General features: G+C 39.3%; 1 protein-coding gene across 1 annotated transcript in view; it reads left to right on the forward strand.

Moving 5' to 3' along the window:
- The window catches only part of DMGDH (dimethylglycine dehydrogenase), a 96,181-nt gene that overhangs the window by 71,086 nt on the left and 1,768 nt on the right, over positions 1-23,327 (forward strand). Inside the window, exon 15 of the mRNA XM_044005159.1 lies at positions 10,156-10,290. Coding sequence (XP_043861094.1) covers positions 10,156-10,290 — 135 coding nt within the window. The remainder of the gene's footprint in view (positions 1-10,155; positions 10,291-23,327) is intronic.

Raw genomic sequence — 23,327 nt, forward strand, 5'->3', positions numbered from 1 at the left:
AGCTATCATTTATTCATTTTACAAAAGAGAAACTTGATATGCAGAGAGGTTAATTGACTTCTCCAGGAACAGCTGGCTATTAAATGTCTCAACTAAGATATAAAACCTACATCTTCTGAAACCCATTCCAGTGTTCTGCCATCATGTTAAAAACGTGTCCCCATTGCTACCCTAGATGTCTAGGTGCTTGGAATGGATGAGATAATTAGGATCCTGCGGGTTTTTCTGGTGGCCAATTATGAATGAAAGAATACATGTATAATAAAGACGTATAGTTATTCTATTAGCGCCTAACAGTGCCATCTTGTGGAGAATGAGCCACAGATGCTGGAAGTTTCTGCATGTGAAGGGTCTTTGCCAAGTTTGGAATTTCAATATAATTCGGTAACTGAGTAATTAAAATGACATTTCATCACATGCAATCATCTCCTCTAAAATTGAACTTAATTTTCTATTTTAAAATAGTGCTTTGCTTTATTCCAAAGGAAATTTCTTTGGAATAAGTCAGAGCTCTCCATCTCCTCACTTGAACATGGAAGAAATATCTCAAAGAAGGGGCAAAAGGAAAATCAGCTGCTTTGGGTTTCATCTTGGCTCACACACCAGAGATTTCTTGAAATTTCTGAAGGTCTGCCAACCCCACTAGAACCCCCGAGTGCACAGAAGAATTCAGAGTTAAAATCCTCCCTGATCCTGTCACAGTAAATCAGAAGACTTTTTTTCTTTTCTGAAACAGAAAAATATGTAAGAGCATTAGTACACTATAGAGCAATTCCTTGGGCTTCTCACTGGCTTGAAATAGTATGAAATCTGTTATAAACATAGAAAATAATACTAGCCTTGGAAAATTTCAACACCTTCTTTTAGGGAAAATGATTTGAGGCATGACTATTCAGCAGATAGAAAAACTGGTAAAGCAATTATGTAGAAAGTATTAAAGGTCATGAGCAATGAGTGAGAAAGGAGTCTGTGATAATTCTATGGTGGTCAGACAGGAGAGGCTGTGTGGTGTAGTAGACAGGGCATTGGCCTTGGGCTCAGGGTTCAAGTTCTCCCTTTGACACATGCTGCTTCTCTAACCCTGGGATAATCCCTTATCCTTTTTGGGGTCCCAAGGAAACTCTTTAAGATGGTAAATTACTGATCTACCTCAAGCTGAGAGAATTTCCTCTAGATGGCAAAGTGGATAGAGCACAGGCCCTGGAGTCAGGAAGGCCTCTGCAAAACCACCCTGAGATACTTCCTAGCTGTTTGACTCTGGGCAAGTCACTAACCCTCTGTCAGCCTCAGTTTCTTCATCTGTAAAATAGGGATGATAATAACACCCATTTTCCAGGGTTGTTGTTGTAAAGCCCAAATGAGACTATATGTAAAGTATAAAGGGCTTTGCAAACCTTAGAGTAATATATATATATATATATATATATATATATATATAAAATACATAGTATATATTTATTATTGTTATTATTATTAATAATAATAAGAGTAGCTAGGTAGTACAATTAACAGAGTGCTGGACCTGGGATTAGGAAGGACTCATCTTTGTAGTTCAAATCTGACTTCAGACACTTACTAGCTGAGTGACCCTGGGAAAGTCACTTAACTTCCATAAGCCTCAGTTTTCTCATTTCTAAAATGAGCTGGGGAAGAAAATGGCAAACCACTCCAGTATCTTTGCCAAGAAAACCCCAAATGGAGTCACAAATTATTTGACACAACTGAAAACAATTGAACAACAACAATTATTATTATATCACAGGGAAAGAAAGAAAGGAGAAAGACAAAGACAAAAAAAGAAAGGAAGGAATAAAGAAAGAGAAAGACTGCTTATAGCAAATAATAGGTTCAACCCTTCATAAAAGGAGAGGGGAATAGATATTATTGATGATAACAACAATAATAATATCAGAATAATCCTTGTTCTTCCCTTGCCTAACAATAGAAAAGAGGTATTGGTTTGTAGAATGGCCTAATAGAGAGTTCTATACCTTTACTAAAAGAAGTTAGATGGTGCAATGAATAGAGTGCTGGGCCTGTAATCAGGAAAACTTGAGTTCAAATTTGGCCTCAGACACTCACTATCTGAGTGACCCTGGGTAAGTCACTTAAGTTCCATCAGCCTCAGTTTTCTCATTTGTAAAATGGGGCTAAATAATGGCACCTACCTCCCAGTGTTGTTGTGGGATCAAATGAGATCATATTTATAAACTACTCTGTGAACCTTAAAACACTATATAAATAGCAGCTATTTTTTCATTCAAGAGTTACTCCTAGAACTGTAAGAAGATGGAAATTTGCTCCAGGCTGTCAGACTTATCTGTGAGAGCTGGAGCAGAGATAAGAGTCCTCAAAGCCTATTAGGGCAAAGATAGAGAGAGAGAGGAAATGGAATATCATGATGGAAGAACTGCCAATAGACCAGTACAGAGAGTGTAGGAAGGAGAGTAAAATATAAAAAGACTGTAAGGGTAGGAAGGGGCCAGGTTTTGAAAAGCTTTTAATATTCAATCGCGTTTATATTTGATCCAAGAGATAACAAGAAATTGCCAGAACAACTTGAGGCAGAGTGAGATGGTCAGATCTACCCTTTAGAAAAGGAAGCAGCTAGATGGTTCAGTGGTTAGAGCACTGAGCCAGGAGTCAGGAAGATATGAGTTCAAATTCAGTCTCAGACTGTGTGACTATGGGTAAGTCATTTCATCTCTGTTTGCCTTAATCCAATGGAGAAAGAAAAGTCAAACCACTCCAGTATCTTTGCCAAGAAAACCCCATGTGTGCTATGGTCTACAGGGTCACAAAGAGCTGTTCATCACTGAATAACAAAAAATATACTCTTTAAAAAAATTCCATTGGCAGCTGGGTAGAGAATGGTCCAGGTAGGAGGTGATGAAGGCCTGATGCTTAGATGAGTAGAAAGGAAGGTACATATGGGAGAAGTGTTGTAAAGGTAGAAACAAGAAGATTTAACAACAGATTGGAAATGTGGGGTGGGTTAGCACCGAGGTTGCAAGCCTGGGTGACTGGGAGGATGGTGGTGCCCTACTCAGTAATAGGAAAGTTAGGGGTAAGGGAGGATAATGATTTCTGTTGTAGACATGTTGAGTTTGAGATGTCTAAGGAACATTCAGTTATAAAAGCCAACCAGGGGGTGGGGGTGGGGGGGGTGGGGGGGATGTGGGACTGGAATCGGGACTAGGGCTGGATATAGGGATCTGACAGAAATGATGTCTCCATAGAGTTGATCAGTGAGCCCATGTGAGCTGATAAGATCACTAAGTGAGACAGTATAGAGTTAGAAGAGAAGAAGGCCTTTCTCCATCTGAAATTCTAAATTTAACTCATGCCACAGTTTTTTTCTATGAATATTAAGTTACTAACTAAATTGAAGAGTGGAAATCCTGTTTTCTGATGAAAGAAACACTACAGAAAGGTTGAAACTTTGCTATATTAATATTTAAAAGTATTCTGGTGAACTCAATACTGGTGGACCAATTATTAGTTTTACTAAAGTAACATTTTTCAAATTTCTCTCAACTCTATTTCCATACCCCTTCTTTGTGGCTCCAAGTTCTATGTGAGGCACAATTCCTAAACTTCCCAATTGCTCCATGTCATACCTTCTCTAGGCAGTTAGGTAGCACAGTAGATAGAGTCCTGACCTTGGAGTCGGGAAGACCTGAGTTCAAATTCAACTTCAGATACTTACTATCTGTATCACTACTGTCTGCCTCAGTTTCCTCAAGTGTAAAATGGAGGTAATACTAGCACCTCCCATGGGTTGTTGTGAGGATCAAATGAGATAGTATTTGTAATATGCTTGGCACAGTGCTTAATAAATATTTATTCCCTTCCCCCTCTATGCTTTTAGGAGGAAAGGAGTAGAAAAAGCACTGCCTCTAGGGTCAGAGGCTCTGGGTTCAGATTATACCTCAGGTGTTTGCCATTTTTGCAAACCTTGGGCAAATCAATTAACCTCCTTTTGTCTCAATTTCTTTCTTACTAAAATGAGAGAGTTAGAGTAAATGACCTCTGAGGAACCTTCCAGTTCTAGATGTATCATCCTCTCACCCTGGTTAATCCTTTGGAATCCATACCACTAGTACTTCTCCTACTCCCTCCTCCACCCCAATCCTTCATGCCTGTGCCAATCTTGTCTTCTCATCTGTTTCTTTAATGAGATTATTTAGAACTTTCTATTTTCCTCAAAGATTAGCACCAGACTTACATTTAATTTTAATGAATCTATATTATGATATGCTCCTTTGGGTAATGTATATGCTTTTAATAAAGCTAACTTGATAAGTAATTATAGGTCACTGAAAATACAACTAACAACCTTTACACAATATATTATCTATATATAGTAGACTGTTAGTTTAATGGTTTTTTTTTCATTAACTTCTCAAACTGATTAATTAAAACTATAAGCCGAGATTATTTTTTATCTTTAACCTCAGTGTGTTGGGGATTTATAAATTTTTCAAAGTTGTTAACTGTCATCTGCACAGTTAATTCAGCAGTGACCCATTAAAACAGGGCCCATCTGTTCTTGGATCCCAAGGAAGGCGCCAACTATAATTGTTACATTAACCTTCAGGCCTCCCCCTCCTGCCTCTATCCACTTATAAATGATAACTAAATGTTGAGGGAAGGCTCCAATCTTGGGACAAAAACCCAGTGGAAATGAGAAATAAGATAAAGTTTCCACGTTAAAGCTTCCAAAGATAGCCAGCCTCCTAACAATAACAACAATAGTTAGCATTTATAAAGTGTTTTAAGGTTCATCATCATTGTTGTTGTTGTTGTTGTTTATTTCAGTCATGTCCGACTCTCCATGTCCCCATTTGGGGTTTTCTTGGCAAAGATACTGGGGTGGTTTACCATTTCCTTTCCCTGCTCATTTTACAGATGAGGAAACTGAGGCAAACAGGGTTAAGTGACTTGCCCAGGGTCACACAACTAGTAAGTGTCTGAGGCCAGATTTCTTTTCATTTTTCTTTCAACAGAGCTAATGCAAGAATTTAGTTTGTGTGACAATGCATATTTGCAATAGGCTTGGTTTTTCTTGCCTTCTAAATGAGTAGGAGAGGAGGAGAGAGAAAATTTGGAACTAAACATGAAATAAGATTGAATTTTTAAAAATGCTATGCGTGAGGAAATGGGGAATGTTCTCCTCTCAGTAAGAATATAATAGACACCATTTAAATTACACTCCTCAGGACCTGTTTGAGGAAAAAGGTCTCCTTCCCCTCCTTCCCCTCCGGCAAACAAAATCACGTGATTCAGGGAAGCCCTGAGCTGGTCTCAATTAGGTCCACTCCTGAGCTATGTCCTTATAAGGGAGGATTGAAGAATTGTCCCTGTATCACCTCCCCCATTGGCTAAGAACCTGAGTGGGATGGGGAATGTGCCCACCGACTCAATAATTGGGACTAAGGAAGAAAGGAGGCCAAGGTATAGAACTCGTTTATTCTTTCAAAAGAAGGTGCACATTTGCTGGCATAGTCAGGACATGTGACACACAGAGGCAGAAAGTCAAGCAGTTTTTATAACTTCTTGCAAACAATTACAGTGGTTAATATGTGGCAGTTAGACTGAAACCAGATGGTCGGTGACACACTTCTCCTCCAGAGCAGGACCCCCTGACCCTAGGGTTCCAATAATAGGTCATTCCTTTATTCTTTAACCAGTCAAACCTCTGATTTCTCAACATAGCCATAGGTAAAATTTACGACTACAAAACAATGTTGAAATGCTTGAGTGACTCTTCCTCTTATTTTGGCCAAGACGAGCTGAACGTCTTTAGAGATAGGGGCCCTGGGGAGGGGGGGCACTCAGTGGAAATCATGAGATCTGAACATTAGACTATGAGTCATTCCTCCCAAAGAATAATTATGGAAATTGGGGTTAGGAATACTGCGTTCTGGTTAGCTAGTTTTTGTCTGTAGATTGTAACCCTTGAGTAATCAGACCAGTGAGAAAAAAGGGAAGGGTCCATTTGCGTTAGGAACTAGGATTTAAAATGGGACCTGTGAGCTCCCATTCTTGGCACCCACCAGCTACACACTGTGTTACCCATTCTCAAGAGAATGATAATAAATGAGCCTTTGATACATCACCACCACTGAGTTCCAGAGAATTATTGAGCAGGAGTTGTTTTCCTCACACTATGTTAAGCCCATGGAGGCAAAAAGAAGAGGTTGATAATACTTTGAGGGCTCAGCAAACTGTTTATAGAAGTAACATTTGATTAGGACTTTTAAAAAAATGAATAGGACAATGTGAAAAAAGAACATTCTCGTTTTTGGCAGTAAAAAGAAATCTTTTGTGATTTTTTTTTTCTGTTTAAAGGGTACATTCCCCTTCCTGGGACCTATTGTAAAATTGTCCTTCAGTGCTTTCAAGACTATGATCCCTCCAACACTGACTTCCTGAGTACCTGGTGTGGTTTTGCCACTCTTCCTCACTTAGTCTTCATCAGTGCCATCAGTGAGTGGAGTGCATTTGTGTTTAAAAGATGAATTTTCATTCCTGGGAGCAGCTCAGAATCACTGAAAGCCCTAGACAATTTTCCAAATTAGGCCTAGCTCACTTTCTCCTTTCTAGTTAATTATGAGTCCAACTCATCATGCGTCAGCAGTGCCTGTGTCTGAGCTATCTGCTGATGTGCTCTCTCCCTCCTCTAGTTATTTTGTATTTAACCTTTCTGTTTATATGCTATATCCTTCAGTAAGAGAGACTTTGTATCCCAAGGATATGGTGTGTGATACATAAGGGGTACTTAATAAAATCTCAATGAATTGAGTTACAATTCAAGCATGAGGACCAGCATCATCAAAGGAATGAAGGTGAGACAACACAGGATATATTTAAGCCCCAGAATATTTACATTTGACTGGAGCACAGTGGATATGCTGGAGAGTGGTATGAGATAAGGCTGGGTAGGTAAAAGGGTGCTAGATTGTGGAGATTACTGAAGGATATTAAAGTTTGAAATGTATTCAGTAAATGAATTGGGAGCCACTAAAGATTTTTGAGCAAGTGAGTGATATAACCAGATTAGTCTGGCAACAAGTTGAAGGATATAGGATGTAAAGTCCTTGAGGGCAGGGATTACTTGTTTTTGTATCACCACAGACTAACACAACCCATAATACATATAGTTGGCATTTAACAAATGATTGTTGAGCTGAATTGAATTGTAACAATGAAGGAAGAAAGACCTGTTAGGAAGCCATTGTAGTAGTTAAAGAAGAGCTAATAAGGGCTTGGGGGCAGTTAGGTGGTGTAGTGGATAGAGTACCAGGCTTGGAATAGAAAGATTCATCTTTCTGAGTTCAAATCTGGACTCAGATACTTATTAGCTATGTGTCCCTGGACAAGTCATTTAACCCTGTTTGCCTTAGTTTCCTCATCTATAAAATGAGCTGGAGAAGGAAATGGCAAACCACTCCAGTATCTCTGACAAGAAAACCCCGGATGAGGTCACAAAGAATCAGACATGAATGAAGAAGAAGAACAACAGTAAGAACTTGCCATATGGTGGTGAAAGTGGGAATGCAGTGGAAGAGAGAAATCCAAAAGATACTATGGAGGGAGATACCAAGATATAAATCATGGGAGGTTGATGGTTGTGTTTCCTCATCTGTCAAATGAGTTGGAGAAGGAAATGACAAACCACTCTAGTATCTTTGCCAAGAAAACCCAAAATGAAGCCACAAAGAATCAGGAACAACTGAAAAGTGACTGAACAATAACAACAACATTAGCAGGGACTCATGTGATATTGTTTTGAATGGATGGGGAACCACAAAGCACCTATGGATGGATAAGGAAGTAGAAAGAAGGACCAAGTATTAGGGGAAATATGGTAAGCTCAGTTTTAGATAGGTAAAGCTTGAAACAGAAGCAATAGGGTGGAGGGGTATCCTACAGAGGGTTATACTCTAGGTACCTAAGGAGAGATGAGAATGCAGGTCAAAGTTGATTTTTCCATAATGATTAGTTGATGTCTTATATTATCACTGAGAGCTGGCTCCGGTAATATCATAAAGCAGGAAAATTTTAGTGGATATTAGATGCACCAACTTCTCCAATTTCTTATCTAAGCCTACTCCCAAACTACTTCTCCCTCTTTCTCCATCTTGCCTACATCCTGTTCCAGTAAGCATTGTTCTCATATAGGTGCTAGTTAATTTTTGATTAAGTATAAACTGATCAGGATTTAAGTAATTTGGTAGTCTGATATCTTCCCATGTAGGTATGTAAACAGTTTAACGTTATTGAATCCCTTATAATTTCTCTTTCCTGTTTACCTTTTTATGCTTCTCTAGAGTATTATATTTGAAAATCCAATATTTTGTTCAGCTCTAGTCTTTTCATCAAGGATGTTTGAAAGTCCTCTACTTCATTAAATATTCATCCATTTCCCCCCCACCCACCCACCCTATAAGGATTGTACACAATTTCTCTGGGTAGGTAATTCTTGGTTGTAATCCTAGATCCTTTGCCCTCCAGAATATCACATTCCAAGCTTTTTGGTCCTTTAATGTAGGAGCTTCTAAATCCTATTTTATCCTGATTGTGACTCTATGATATTTGAATTGTTTCTAGTTGCTTGCAGTATATTCTTGACCTGGGAGCTCTAAAATTTGGCTATAGTATTCCTGTGAGTTTTCCTTTCGGTATCCCTTTCAGGAGGTGATTGATGGATTCTTTAGATTTCTATTTTACCCTCTGGTTCTAGTATATCAGGGTAGCTTTCATTAAAAATTTCTTGAAATATGATGTCTAGGCTCTTTGTTTTATCATGGCTGTCAGGTAGTCCAATAATTCTTAAGTTATCTCTCCTGGATCTGTTTTCCAAGTCAGTTATCTTTCCAATGAAATATTTCACATTTTCTTCCATTTTTCATTCTTTTGACTTTGTTTTATTACTTCTTGATGCCCCATGGAGTCATTAGTTTCCACTTACTAATTCTACTTTTTAATTAGGATAATGCTTTTAGACACCCCAAGTAAATTATACAGGATAGGAACAGAAACCGATTCTATTGAAATGTGTGTGTGTGATACAAATAATACATAAAGGTAAGAACCCCTGCCTTAGAAGATGGGACATTGTATACAAAGTGCTGTACATTGCATGTATCTTCAGACTTTTTTGATATATTGATTCTTCAAGGCCATGTAAGTCAAGTGAATCACAAAACTGAGATTTGAATCCAAGTCTTCTGACTCCAAAACACTTTCTTCTTTGGAAATCTTTATTGATGTATTTTGATTTCCTTAGATCATCATAATTTCCCCCAGTATCACTACCTCATCTCCCAGAGAGCCATATCATACAATAAATAATATTTTAAAGTTAAAAGAGGAAAAATCACCACAACTGATCACTATATCAAAATAGTCTGAAAATATATGCAATGTACAACACTTTGAGGGCTTACAAAATCTGCAAAGCAATGGGCTAGGAGTATCTTCTCAGAGCTCTTATTCTGAACCATACTAAACACTTTCTTTCATACTACACTGCCTCTTTTTGAGAGCTTTTCATACAGGAAAGAAATCTCTAACTTCTCATTTTCCACTTTGGCCTCTTAGATTAAATTTTGAATGTTACAGTGATCATTTGTGTATTAGTACAATAGAAGAAATCATTAGGGACCATTGTTTAGAAGATTTTTTCAAAGTAGCTTATTTAAAATCAATTTATTCTCAAAATCTTTGAAGAGAGTGAATTCCTAGTGATCTGCTTAATATAGATGGGAAATAAGAGGCAACTTAAGCAAAAATGGCCAAGTGCAAGCTGGAATACTTAGGCATAAGGGTCACCAGAGTACCTCACAAGCACAGGACAATGACTTATGTTTTCCTGTTTTCTGTAGTGCTGGCAAAATTGTCACTACAAATTATTAGATTAAAATATAACAGCTCTTAAAAATATATAACAGCTCTTGAGAGGGAAAAGTAGCTGATAATGTCATTTTAAGACTGAGAAATATTTGCCCAGCCCTTTGATTTAATCTGTATTTTTATTTAATGTTTAATTGGCGAGAAAATCATAAAGACAAATTTAAATGCTTGCATCGATAACCTTGTCACAGTGCCCGAACAATCATTTATCATCATTATCTGGCGTTCTTGCAGCCAGCAGACTTCATAGGAAAGCAAGCACTGAAACAGATGAAAGAAAGGGGGCTGAAAAGGAGATTGGTCTACCTCACCTTGGAGACGGATCATGTGGATCCAGAGGGAAATGAAAGCATCTGGCATGATGGCAAGGTAAGTCCTGTATAGAGCATGTGACAAAGAGCCCAGAAACCAACTGTGTTTCAAGTGGTTTTAATTTAAGGTTGTGCTGTTCTCCTTAATGGGAAGTAGTACACAATCGGGTAGCAGGCATATAATTTATGGGCTGACATGCAAAGACACAGTAAAGAACTGAACTCAGATGAAAATGGAAAATAATCATAATAATTCTGGAAACTTTGGAACACCACATGCCTTGATTAAAGGAAACAAAAGTGATGACTAAAATCTACAGGAAAAAAAGGTCTGTTGGAGAGGCTAAATGGTTCCCACTGTCTACCCCTTCTCATATCTGAGGATATAAACTATCAGAACAAATACACCATAGACTGATAGCTGAATGGATCTTTGGAGGTCATCTAGACTGAGCCTTCCTTTTATTAATGAGAAAACCAAGGTGGAAAAACGTGAAGTGACTTATCTAATGACATGCAGATAGCAAAAGCTATATCAGAGATTCAAAACCAGGCCCTCTGAATACAAATCCCCAGAGTTAGTACAGTACTTGGTGAGTCATAGGCACTTAATAAATGTTTATTGACTGATTGGTTGACAAATCTTGCACTTCATTTGTTGGGAAAATTTGAAGTGGAGTGTCCCAGTGGATAGAGGATGAAGTCCAAAGAATTTGGTATTTTATTTTGTTTTAAATGATTCTTCAGAGGAGAAAATTCTTATTATAGGAATAGGGATTAGATATGGGAGAGAACACTTGGATGGGAGCAATTTTCATCATAGGGATAAAATATTAGACATGGGATTTCATTGGCACAGGGAACACCTGGATGAGAGAACTTTCCCCTTCCCTTCTCTAGCAATGCAGCTCAGAACCTTTCTCTGAAATTTATAGTCAGAGAGTTGCCAAGGGTACTGAGAGGTAAGTGACTTACTTACCCAGTATGTGTCAGGGTGGGACTTGAACCTGGGCCTACTTGAACCTAGGTCTACCTAGTTCCAAGACTGGCTTTCTATCCACTATTCCATACTGCCTCTCATAATTCTTATCCTAGTACATAAAAATGGAAAATTTGGAATAAAACTTGTGAAAGTAATAGAACAGCTTGTTTCCATAGCAACTCATTCCTAGAGGGCTGTAAGGTTTATAAAATACATGGAAATGTCTTTGGGGTAGGTGGCCTTGTACAACAGTAAACTGATTCTTAGAGGGAGGAGTGAGGTTGAAATAATAATTTGTTTCTGCAGAAGTTGTGAAATGACATTATTTTCACCTTGGATTATTTACATCTGGCATTCCCTTTTTGTAGATTACAGAGAGGGCAGTGGGCAGACAGTGCTCTTTTTCAGGAATTTCATTTTTAAAGTAATTTTTGGAAAATCTCAGTCATCTCAGTTTCTTGAGGTACCCAGACTCAAACCATGATTGACTAGAAGTTACTTTCCTAATATTTGTGAGTTTTTCACTCATGACTCCGATATTTACTTAGCTCCTCCCTGCCTGGCATTCATAAGACTATAGGATTGAAAGGTCTGAAAAACCTTAGAGATCATCTATTCTAACCTTCTTTGTAGATGAGGAAAATGAGACACACCAAGTTGGAGTGTCAAGGTCATAGAGATGATCAGGGTTAAGTCAAATCTCAGGGTCACAGAGTTTAATAGCAGAATGAGACATCAAACCCAGTCCTCAGACTCCAAATCAAGTACTCTATTCATAGACTCACAGAGTATCAGAAGGCAGCTCAACAGTCAATTCTTCCATGACTGAAGCTCCTTGTGACAATTTTCTCCATGTGTACTTTTGCTTGAGGCTTTCCAGAGGGGACCACTCTCTCCAAGGTAGCCCATTCTCTCTGTGGATAGCTCTGTGGGCGTTTGTCAATCCAACATGGCTCACTTTGCCTCTTTGCAACTTTGACATTTCTCCTAATTCTCCTAATTTTGTCTTCTTGAACCAAATAGTACAAGTCTAAGTTCTCTTCCAAGAGATAACTCTTTAGATACTTCAAAAAATAGTACATCCCACACCCCCATCCAAATCTTATCTTCTTCAGGCTAAACTTCCTTTATCAACTGGCCTGACTCCTCTGGACCCTCTCTACCTTTTCAATGCCCTTCCTAAAATATGGAACCAGAATTGAACACAGTGCTTTAGTTTGGCTGTGACCAGAGTAGGGTGTAGCAATACTATGGCCTCTCCATTCTTGGACTTAATAGTCCCCTCTGTTCAAGTCAAACTAGTGTACCTATACAAAGAATTGATTTTTGTATTTGCCATTCCCTTCTCATTCCTCCTCCTTCCTGACTATAAGAATCCTACTCATTCACTTCCAACATTTTTAAAGCACCTACTGTATGTCAGTTCCTGTGCTAGGAACTGAAAGTATAAATACATACAAAAAAGGAGATGCAAATATATGCACAATAAATAATAGGCAATTTTCTTGTGGGGAGGCACTGAGCAGCTGAGGGTGTCAGGAATTGCCTCACTTAGGAGATGGTCTTCGAGCTGAGATTTGAACTAAGAATTCTAAGAGGTGAGGGTGAAGAGGGATGTATTTCAGATAGAGGGGCCAGCTTGTTCAAAGAGATTGATAAGGGATACGAGGAAAAGCAAGAGACATGTGACCCAGCTGAAGAGCGTGAGAAGGGAAACGGTGTATAATAAGGCTGGGAAGATCAGCTGGATTCAGGTTGTGAAGGGTTTTAAATGTCAGACAGGGGAGTTTGCATTTGATGTTGGAGGTAATGAATGGGGAACCATTGAAGTTTACTGAGCAGGGCAGTGAGATTGTCTGATCTATGCTTTAGTAATATCACTTTGGCCACTATGTGGAAGTTGGATTGGAGAGGGTAGAAGCTTGAGGCAGGGAAATCAATTAGGTGATGAAGGTCTGAACAAAGATGGTGGCTGTCCAAGTGCAAGAGATGTTATGTAGACACCATCAACAAGCTTTGGCAATGGATGTGGAATGAAGGAGAGTCAGGAGCTGAGGATGACTTGAAGTGGTGAATCTAGATGAGTAGAAGGATGGTTGGTACTCTTAACAAAAATAGACAAGTTTTTAAGTATTTAAGGGGTTGGGGTGGGGTGGAGAAAACACACTCTTTTTGAAAGGTGTTTAGTTTGAGAGGTCTGCAGGGCATCTCAGTCAAAATCTGTTGATTTAATAAATTAGAGAACCCAGTAAAGGGCAAACTCTTTCCAAAAAGGGAAGTCTAGCCAGGTCAACCACTTCAGTTCAGATGAGTTTCTTCTAAGAAGTAGGCACTTTGTAAATGATCATTCAATTGAAATCCCAGTTTGCTACTTCCTGGCTGGGGTGTGACCTTAGGCAAGTCACTTCTTTTTAGGATTTCAATTTTCTCATTTGCAAAATGAAGGCTGTTGGAAAGATGAACTCTAAGACCCCCCCCCCCACACACACACACACACTGCTTTTTGGTAAGATTTCATTCTTTTATTTTATTTGTTCATGGATGGACTGGGTATCATATCATACTGAGATGTGGCATATATAATCACCAAAGGAGGTGTGATATATGAGTGCTTTTTGTTAGGTCACCTACCACTTATTTCCCTCAGGTAACTGTTTAGAACTTATTTACTACTAAGGTGTAGGCAGCTAGGTGGCAAAGTGGATAGCGCAGGGGTGGGGGGAGGGGCTGGGATCCGGAAGACCTGAGTTCTAATCCAGCCTCAAACACTTATTAGCTGGGTAACCCTGGGCAAGGCACTTAACCCTGTTTGCCTCAGTTTCCTTATCTGTCAAATGAGCTGGAGAAGGAAATGGCAAACCACTCCATCATCTCTGCCAAGAAAACCCCAAATGGGGTCACAAAGTCGCACAAGACAAATGACTAAACAACAGTTACTAAGGCAAGCTTCTTGTGGGAAAAGAAGAATTCATTTTTGTCTTTGTTTACCCAGAATGTAGCACAATGCTTGGCATGTAGTAGGTTCTTAATACAAGGTTATCGATTGATTGGTTGATTGATCTTTGCTTGTGTCAAGAGAATTTCCACACCAAGACATCTCTAGACTGACCAAAAATTATCCTTGGAGATATGCAATACCTGTGTGATATGATTTAAATTAGACATCAGGATTACTAGGAATTTTAAATCAGCTATTTTTCAATTTGGTTTCTTTTGTCAATACACATCATCCTGCATATGGCAACTTGTGCTTAAATTGCATGTTGTGTATATAATTTATTCTTTTTTTTTTTTTAGTGAGGCAATTGGGGTTAAGTGACTTGCCCAGGGTCACACAGCTAGTAAGTGTCAAGTGTCTGAGGCCGGATTTGAACTCAGGTACTTCTGACTCCAGGGCTGGTGCTCTATCCACTACGCCACCTAGCTACCCCTGTAATTTATTCTTTTTTTTTTTTTTTTTTTGGTGAGGCAACTGGGGTTAAGTGACTTGCCCAGGGTCACACAGCTAGTATGTGTCAAGTGTCTGAGGCCGGCTTTGAACTCAGGTACTCCTGAATCCAGGGCTGGTGCTTTATCCACTGCGCTATCTAGCTGCCCCCTGTAATTAATTCTTAACTCAAAACTCTGATTATCCACAAGGAACCTCTGAGAGCTTTTCTCTCTCATTAATAACTAGTATGCAGACAGCTTTCCATTCGGAAACTGGGTTCTTTCTTTTACCAAACACCTTGGTAAAGAAGAAATAGGATAGCAAATCCCCCTCCAGCCATACTATGAGTCAATGTGGCATAATAGAGAGTGGGCTTTTGAGGGTTAAGTGACTAGTCCAGGGTCACACAGCTGGTAAATGTCTAAGGCTAGATTTGAGCTCAGGTCCTCCTGACTCCAGGGCAAGGATCTTGGATCTTGGCTTCCCTAGATACCTTCCAAATCTAAATCTGTGAGCCTATGAAATCACATTACTTCCTATAATTGCCTTGACTAGGAAGCGACCATGTTCCTGCAAGTCAGAATCACAACTTATAAAATCATAGAGTTCAGATCTGGGATCTCAAATAGCATCTAATCCAAGTTTTTTGTGTTACATATGAAGAAACTGAGGCCCAAAAGAGTTAAAGTAATTGCTCTAGGTTATGTAGCTAACAGTTACATAGCTCAGAACTACCAAAGTGATTTTCCTAAAGTGTAGGTCCAACCGTGTCACCTCCTCACCCCTTACTCAATAAACTCCTCTGGCTTTCTATCACCACTGGGATCAAATATAAAATCCTTTTTAGCCCTTCATAACTTAGTCCTGGACAACTAGGTGGCGCCATAGTGCACAAAGTACCAGACCTGCAGTCAGAAAGACTCATCTTCCTGAGTTCAAATCTGACCTCACATACTTAATTAGCTGTATGACCCTGGGCAAGTCACTTAACCCTATTTGCCTCAGTTCCCTCATCTATAAAATGAGCTGGAGAAGGAAATGGAAAACCACTCCACTTATCTTTGCCAAGAAAACCCCAAATGGGGTCACCAAGTATCAGACAGGACTGAAAAAAGACTGAACACAAAATCTGGTCCTCCTCTATTTTCCCAACTTTCTTACCCTTTTCAGCCCCACACATATGGTTAGATTCGGTGACACTGACCTCCTTGCTGTTTCTCAAACAGGATACTCTCTATTTCTTTGCTCTGGGCACTTTCTCTGGTCATCCTCCAGGCCAGGGATTCTCTCCCTCTTCATCTCCACCTCTTGGACTCCCTGACTTCCCTCAAGTCTCAGTTAAAATCCCACCTTCTAATTGTTTCCAGGCCTTCTTAATTCTAGTGCCTTCCTTCTGTTGAATATTTCCTATTCAATGTGCATATATCTTGTTTGTACACAACCATTTGTAAGTTGTCTCCCTCACTATATTTTGAGCTTTTCAAGGGCAGGGACTGTCTTTTACTTCCTTTCCATCCCCAGAGCTTACCATTATGCCTGGCACATACTAAGTGTTTAATAAATGCTTATTGACTGGCTGATTGACTGGTGGCAAAGCTAAAACCAAAGTCCCTTGTCCCCTAGTCCCACACCCTTTCTATTCTTTCCACACAATTTTCCCAAACCAGTCATTCCAGTTCTATAACTCAAGGGAAATGTGGAGAATTCTGAGAACATCCAAAGGAGAGTGACTAAGATGATTAAAGGTCTGGGAAATGGTGCCTTGGAGGAAAATTTAATGAATTGAAATTATTCATATTTGAAGAGAAGAAAGCTGACAATCAGCTTGATAGCTATGTTAAGGTATATATATGAAGGGCAATCGTAGAAGGAGTGACAGGCATGGTCTCAAAATCCACTGAGGATGGAGAGGGAATGGATTTAATTGAATCTGGAAGTGGTTAGGAAAGAACGAGTTAAGATTTAGGCTGAGAAATTTCTTTCCCTAAAGATTTTTTAAAAAATGAAATTAACCAGACACACAAATTAGTCTGGGACCACCAAGACCTGAGACAAATTAAACCTTGGTTAAAAGATAGCAGTTTGCCAAAAGTTGCTAAGTATTTAAAGAGAAAAAAATTAATGGCAGGAATGGCATGCCTTCATAGGTTACTAATGCACTAATGCTGACTGCCATCAGACTTAACACTACGTCATTAGAAATGCAGGGGGGGGGCAGCTAGGTGACGCAGTGGATAAAGCACCGGCCCTGGATTCAGGAGTACCTGAGTTCAAATCCAGCCTCATACACTTGACACTTACTAGCTGTGTGACCCTGGGCAAGTCACTTAACCCCCATTGCCCTGCAAAAAACAAACAAACAAAACAAACAAAACAACAAACAAAACAGAACAAAAGAAATGCAGGAAGGGCCAGAGAAATGTGACCAATGGCTACAAATGCTCACAGACTTTTTAATATGATTTCAGGATAGATAAATAGATAGACATATAGAGAGCATTTATTGTGTACTTACTATGTGCCAAGAACTGCACCAAGCAATGGGCATTCAAATACAAGCAAATAATATGTATGATTTCTACCTTCAATAAGTTTACATTCTAATTGAGGAAGACAGCATATAAAAAGAAGCTGGTTGACTGGAGAGGTTGAGATGTAGGTGGAAAGGGAGGAGGAGTGGCATTTACATGAGGTCATGATAGAAAAATCTGGAGAGTGAGATGGATGGCCCCGGGCAATTTCTTCAGTCCTGGAACTCACCATTTGGGAGAGTAAGATGAAGGGGCAGAGCCATCTCCAGGGTAAGCAGGCTGCTGCGGCAGAGGTAGAAAAGTCCAAAGGATGGTTGAGATCAGAGGTGTCAAACACACAGCTGAGGAAACACTCCCGAGAGCTGCCAGAACCTGTAAGCCAACATGTAGCCTGAGGGGATCCTTATGCATGATTTAGTGGCCTTTGCTTCTTTTTAAGTTGGACCACTGGTTTAGATGAGCCTGTCTAGGGGCAGAAGATGGACCAGGTTACCTGATAAGATTTTCTTACTTTGGAATGTCCTGATTTTCCTAATTTCATGCTGTTTTAGCTAGATGAACTATGTACATTGATAGTGAAGCTTACTACCACTGTGGCCCAAACACAGATCCCTGTAGCAGAGGTATAAATGAAACAAAGGTTCCTGGGAGAGCCTGGGTCAAAAAATATGATTATAACTTCAGATGAAACTTGATGATAGGGCAGCTAGATGGTGCAGTGGATAGAGCACCGGCCCTGGAGTCAGGAGTACCTGAGTTCAAATCCGGCCTTGGATACTTAACACTTACTAGCTGTGTGACCCTGGCAAGTCACTTAACCCCAATTGCCTCACTAAAAACAAAACAAACAAACAAAATAAACTTGATGATACACATTTTTCAAATCTCTCATTTATAATCTCTAGCAGTCTGGAAGAAAATGTATTTTAAAAGCATGTGTCATTCCAGCAGACCCTTAGCTGACTCTATAGTATAACTCACTTCTTTACATAGCTATTTTTTCTCTCTAACTAGATCAAGAATGATTGTGGTGCCTCATGACTATGTGTTTGAAACAGGTAATTACTAAGCAAAAGTTTTAAAAAGTAGGAGTCAATACATAATGCTGAAAACGTGTTGACATCTGAAAGGCTAGAAATGATCTATTAGGAATGTTTGCTGACAGATATGAGCTCTCCACTGAGGGATCCCAATGATTCTCCATTATTCAGAATGTTGAGACCACAGAATGAAAACATTTTAAGTAAGATTCTACAGTCTATTTTTTTTTTCTTGTATTAAATCTATGACAAAATGTAATCTCCCCATTTGGGCCTTCCCAAGCTGGCCCAACCTATCTTTCCAGCCTTTTATACATTATTCTCCTTCACACATTCTAAGCATTACAGCCAACTGGCCTTCTCTTTATTCTTCAGATACTTTAATCCATTTTAACTTAATTCATTTCTTGTCTTCCTTTTTTTTACACTGGATGTCTGGATTGCACTTCCTCTCCATCTCCAGACTGCAGAGTTCCTCTCTTCCTGTAAGACTTGACATAAGCACCATCTTCTATGTGAAACCTTTCTTGATCCCCTCCATTGCTAATTCCCTTCCTTTCCAAACTGCCTTGTATTTAATAACCTTACATTTATTTTGTTTATCTTTATTCTGTGCATAATTAGACACACATACATTGTTTCCTCCAATAGAAGCCAAGCTCCTGAAGAATAAGGATTGCCTCATTTTTGATGATTTTTTTTTTTTTGGTAAGGCAATTGGGGTTAACTGACTTGCCCAGGGTCACACAGCTAGTAAGTGTCAATGTCTGAGGCTGGATTTGAACTCAGGTCCTCCTGAATCCAGGGTCAGTGCTCTATCTATTGTGCCACCTAGCTGCCCCTGGATTACCTCACTTTTAAAAAATTTGTATCTCCATCTGCATTAGCATGGTGCCTGGCTCATAGTAGGAACTTAATACATCTTTGTTGATTGACTGAACACTTCTGTCTTCTTTGACCTCCCAAGCAGGAAGAGCTCAGTCTTCTTCCAAATCTCCAGTAGAGATTGGCATCAGTTCTACTTGACTTTTACTGTCTTACATTAGCTTTTTCTTTGACTCTCTTAGCTATACAAGTAGATTATATGGTCCTTCGAAGCAAGAATGACCTTCAATATTTTCTGTCTCTCATGACATCTAGCACCAGACCCTGTACAGATTTGTTGTTGATTAACTGACTGGTTAAGGGATCTCTTAGTCCAACTCAATCCAGCCTTCTGTAATGGCAAAACCTACAGGAGGGAGGAGGGATAGTTAGCTTAAGTTATATTTGTTTCCAGTTCCTTGTCTTTTGCTTCTATTTTCTTCAGAAGCCGATCCTCTCATTTGTCAGTGTATCTGTATATTGTGAAATGAAATCAAATAATGTAGGGAGGTAAGAAGCCACAGGTTATTATTTCATAAAGAAAATTACAGGAGCAGATATGTATTTTTATAATATTTCAGTAACTTAATCTTAAAACAATTATTTTTTAAAATCTGTATGTTTATGTATTGAGAGAACAGCTTGATATAGTGGATAGAACATTAGGTTACATGAGGACATCTGAGATCCTTTGAGTAGTTGATTATTTGCCTATGGTAATAGACCTGGTTTCATATTGAGCAAATCACTTAACTCCTCTGAGCCTCAGTTTCTTTAACTTTTTTTTCTTGAACTTTAATCTCTTCATTATAGGAGAATTCCTGGTGCAGAATTTCCCTCTATCAGTGACAGTCTGCAAGTTGCCAGTCAGTCAGTAAACATTTATTAAGCACCTACTATGTGCCAGGCACTGTGCTAAGCACTGAGAAGTAATGTTAGAGATGCCCCAGTACACTGACAGGTTAAGGGATTTGCCATGGGTCCCAGAGTCAATAGGTATTAGAGACAAGACTTGAACTGAGGTCTTCCTGATCCTGAAGTCAGTTTGCTAACCATTAAGTCACCTCCCTCACTAATTTCTTTCAATATGGGAGTAATAATATGTAGCCTATAGGGTTGAGGTAGGCAAAGTATTGTGTAAATCCAAAAATACTATAACCATTAAGCAATCAAAGAGCATTTATTAAGAGGCTACTGAGTGCTGGACACTACTAGGCCCTAGGAATAAAAGCAAAAGTAAAAAAGTCGGGGCAGCTAGGTGGCACAGTGGATAGAGTACTGGCCCTGGATTCAGGAGTACCTGAGTTCAAAACCGGCCTCAGACACTTAACACTTGCTAGCTGTGTGACCCTGGGCAAGTCACTTAACCCCAATTGTCGAACCAAAACAAAAAACAAACAAACAAACAAACAACAACAACAAAAAAAGAATTTTGAGGGGAACTCCTGTTCAAGGAGGAAGAGAATGTGGAGCCTGCCAAAAAAAAAAAAAAAAAGTAAAAAAGTCTTTGTACTCCAGGAATTTGCAATCCAGCTGTGAGAGACAATACGTACACATATAAGTCTAGGGGAGTGCTGGAGGCATCTCATCCCTGCTCTCTAGAGCTAAGTTAAATTTTCAGTGTGAGCATTTACATCTTGAAAATCAGCAAATGCTACCAATCAGGGCTTGATTTATTATTCTGTTGATTATCTAGCCTAATAAAAGCAATGGATAAAAATGCCAATAATATAGATTAAACTTAAAAGGTATTCCAGGCACATTATTTTTTCCTGGAGAGACAATTGTTAAACATTTACCAACATACTGGTAGATAAGTATATATACTACATATACAAATTAAATATAAGATAATTTTTTGGTAGTGTGAAGGGAGGCATTAACAACATGTGGGCTTAGGAAAGGCCTTCATAGAGGAGTGGCATTTGAGTTAAGCTTTGAAGGAAGCTACGATTCTAAGAGATAGAGATAAAGATAGAGTATGTTCCAGGCATGTGAATCAGGAAATACAAAGACTTGGAGACAAGAGGTAGCATATCATGTATGAGGGAAAGCAAGTTGGTCAATGTAGCTGGACTTTTAAGTGTATTAAAGAGATTAATATATAATTAGGTACTAAAGGGTTTTTTTTGTTTGTTTGTTTTTTGTTTTTTTTTACTGAGGCAGTTGGGGTTAAGTGACTTGCCCAGGATCACACAGCTAGTAAGTGTCAAGTGTCTGAGGCCGGATTTGAACTCAGGTACTCCTGATTCCAGGGCCGGTGCTCTATCCACTGCGCCACCTAGCTGCCCCAGTACTAAAGGGTTTTAAATACAAAACAGAGGAGTTTATATTTAATGCTAAAAGCAATAGGCAAACCCAATTTTAGAAAAAGAAATTGAATAAGCCATCAATGAACTTCCTAAGAAAAAATCCCCAGAGCTAGATGGATTCACAAGTGAATTATACCAAACCTTTAAAGAACAATTAATCCCAATACTATATAAATTATTTGAAAAAATAAGTGAAGGAGTCCTACCAAGTTCCTTTTGTGAGACAAATATGGTGCTGATAGCCAAACCAGGAAGAGCCAATACAGAGAAAGAAAATTATAGACCAATTTCACTAGTGAATAAATTGAGGAGCTGGGAGGTCAAAGTGTTTGAGGGAACAGCAACATGTATGTTAAAGTTCCCAACCATAAGGGCAAGGGATGGGTTGAAGAAGAAGCCAAATACTGAATCCTTTGAGAAAAAGGGGAACATGACCTGTAGACTGGTGGATAACTGTCAGGAGGGGCTGGATAGGGTGAGAGATCTAGATTTAGATGGAGAGGCAGAGGAAGTAACACTTAGGAGCCTCCTGGACCATTGGGACTGGAGAGGGGTACATGGGCAAAAGATATCTTCTGAAGATAATCATATTTCTATAAGTGTCAGAAGATGGAAGTAGCAAGAAAGGAAGAGTAGAAAGTGAATGAACAGTTACTATTATGAAAAGTTATGAGGAAACTGAGCCCCAAAGAAGTAAAATAACACACTGAAGATCACACAGCATTAGAGACTTGAACTTTACTTGACTAGCCCTATAAGAATACCTTAGTTATTCCTGTAATCATAATTATGAAGAGTTTAAGGTTATTTAAATCATTATCTAGTACATAGTTTCTTAGACTGTGGATCAAAATCCTATATGGGGTCACATAACTGATTATGGGGGCACAAAAATTTGGCAACAATAAAAGGTTATGTATATCTATTTTATAAAATGCTCCATAAAATGCTCCAATAGCGTGCATCTCAAATAGCCTCTGACAACCAAAACCCAACTCCTGGCCTTCTCATGGCTGAACTGTTTCCACTAACAGGAGAAGGGGTGAAGGTGAGTCACTGGTGCCTTAAAACCAGTTGCTTTGGGCAGGTGGGGCTCATTAGCCTTGGCAGGCAACCCGCCTAGGGGAAGGAAACCCTGATTTTAAACCTCCGCTGCCTTACCGCTATACCCATATATGGGAAAGGCTTTGGGAGTTAACCCTGAGGAATAATCAGGAGTTGGAGTCCCTTAGGCAGTTGGATGTTGGACATCACATCCCTCTGGAAACTTCTGTGGCAGCACTGGTGCCAAACTGTATTGGTTCTGCCTCTCCTTTGGATTCACCAATGTCGAGGAGAGGGAAAACCTGTTGCATGGGCAACAGCTTGTTTTCCATATTGATCCGTCCAGGCCAGCGCCCTGGAAAGGACACTCCAGCTACTCCTCATGGGGTAGATACAACACAGGATGTGGCAGTTACCGGTTAAAAGTCACTCAGGAGCTGCAGCTCCTGTATTGGACTACACAGCCACATTGTGGCCTATGGCTTTTCAAGGCGCTGATCTATGGTCGTCCGAGACTGGTAGAGGTCTACTACTACCTATTTTATTTACCTCTATATCCCAGGGTCATTTAAAAATTTCTTGGGCAAAAATGGGTCAAGAGTGCAAAAATTCAAGAAGCCCTGATCTAGTAAATCCTCTTCATTTTATAGCTGAAGAAACTGAGACCCACATCAAATGTAAAGTTCTTAATACAGTGCCTGGCATAGAGTGTGTACTTAATTAATACTTATTTTCTTCCCAGAAAGGTGGAGCCTTTTGTCTAAGGCCATAGTATATCATGATTTGAATGGAGTATTATATCAATGGAGCAGCATAATATAAATGTGTGAGTGGTTATCCACTGCCTTTATTCCGCTTAGAGTGGTTTCCTGTTGTCAAGGACAAGTGGAAT

The sequence above is a fragment of the Dromiciops gliroides genome, chromosome 1, assembly GCF_019393635.1.
Source record: "Dromiciops gliroides isolate mDroGli1 chromosome 1, mDroGli1.pri, whole genome shotgun sequence".
Taxonomy (NCBI): Eukaryota; Metazoa; Chordata; class Mammalia; order Microbiotheria; family Microbiotheriidae; genus Dromiciops; species Dromiciops gliroides.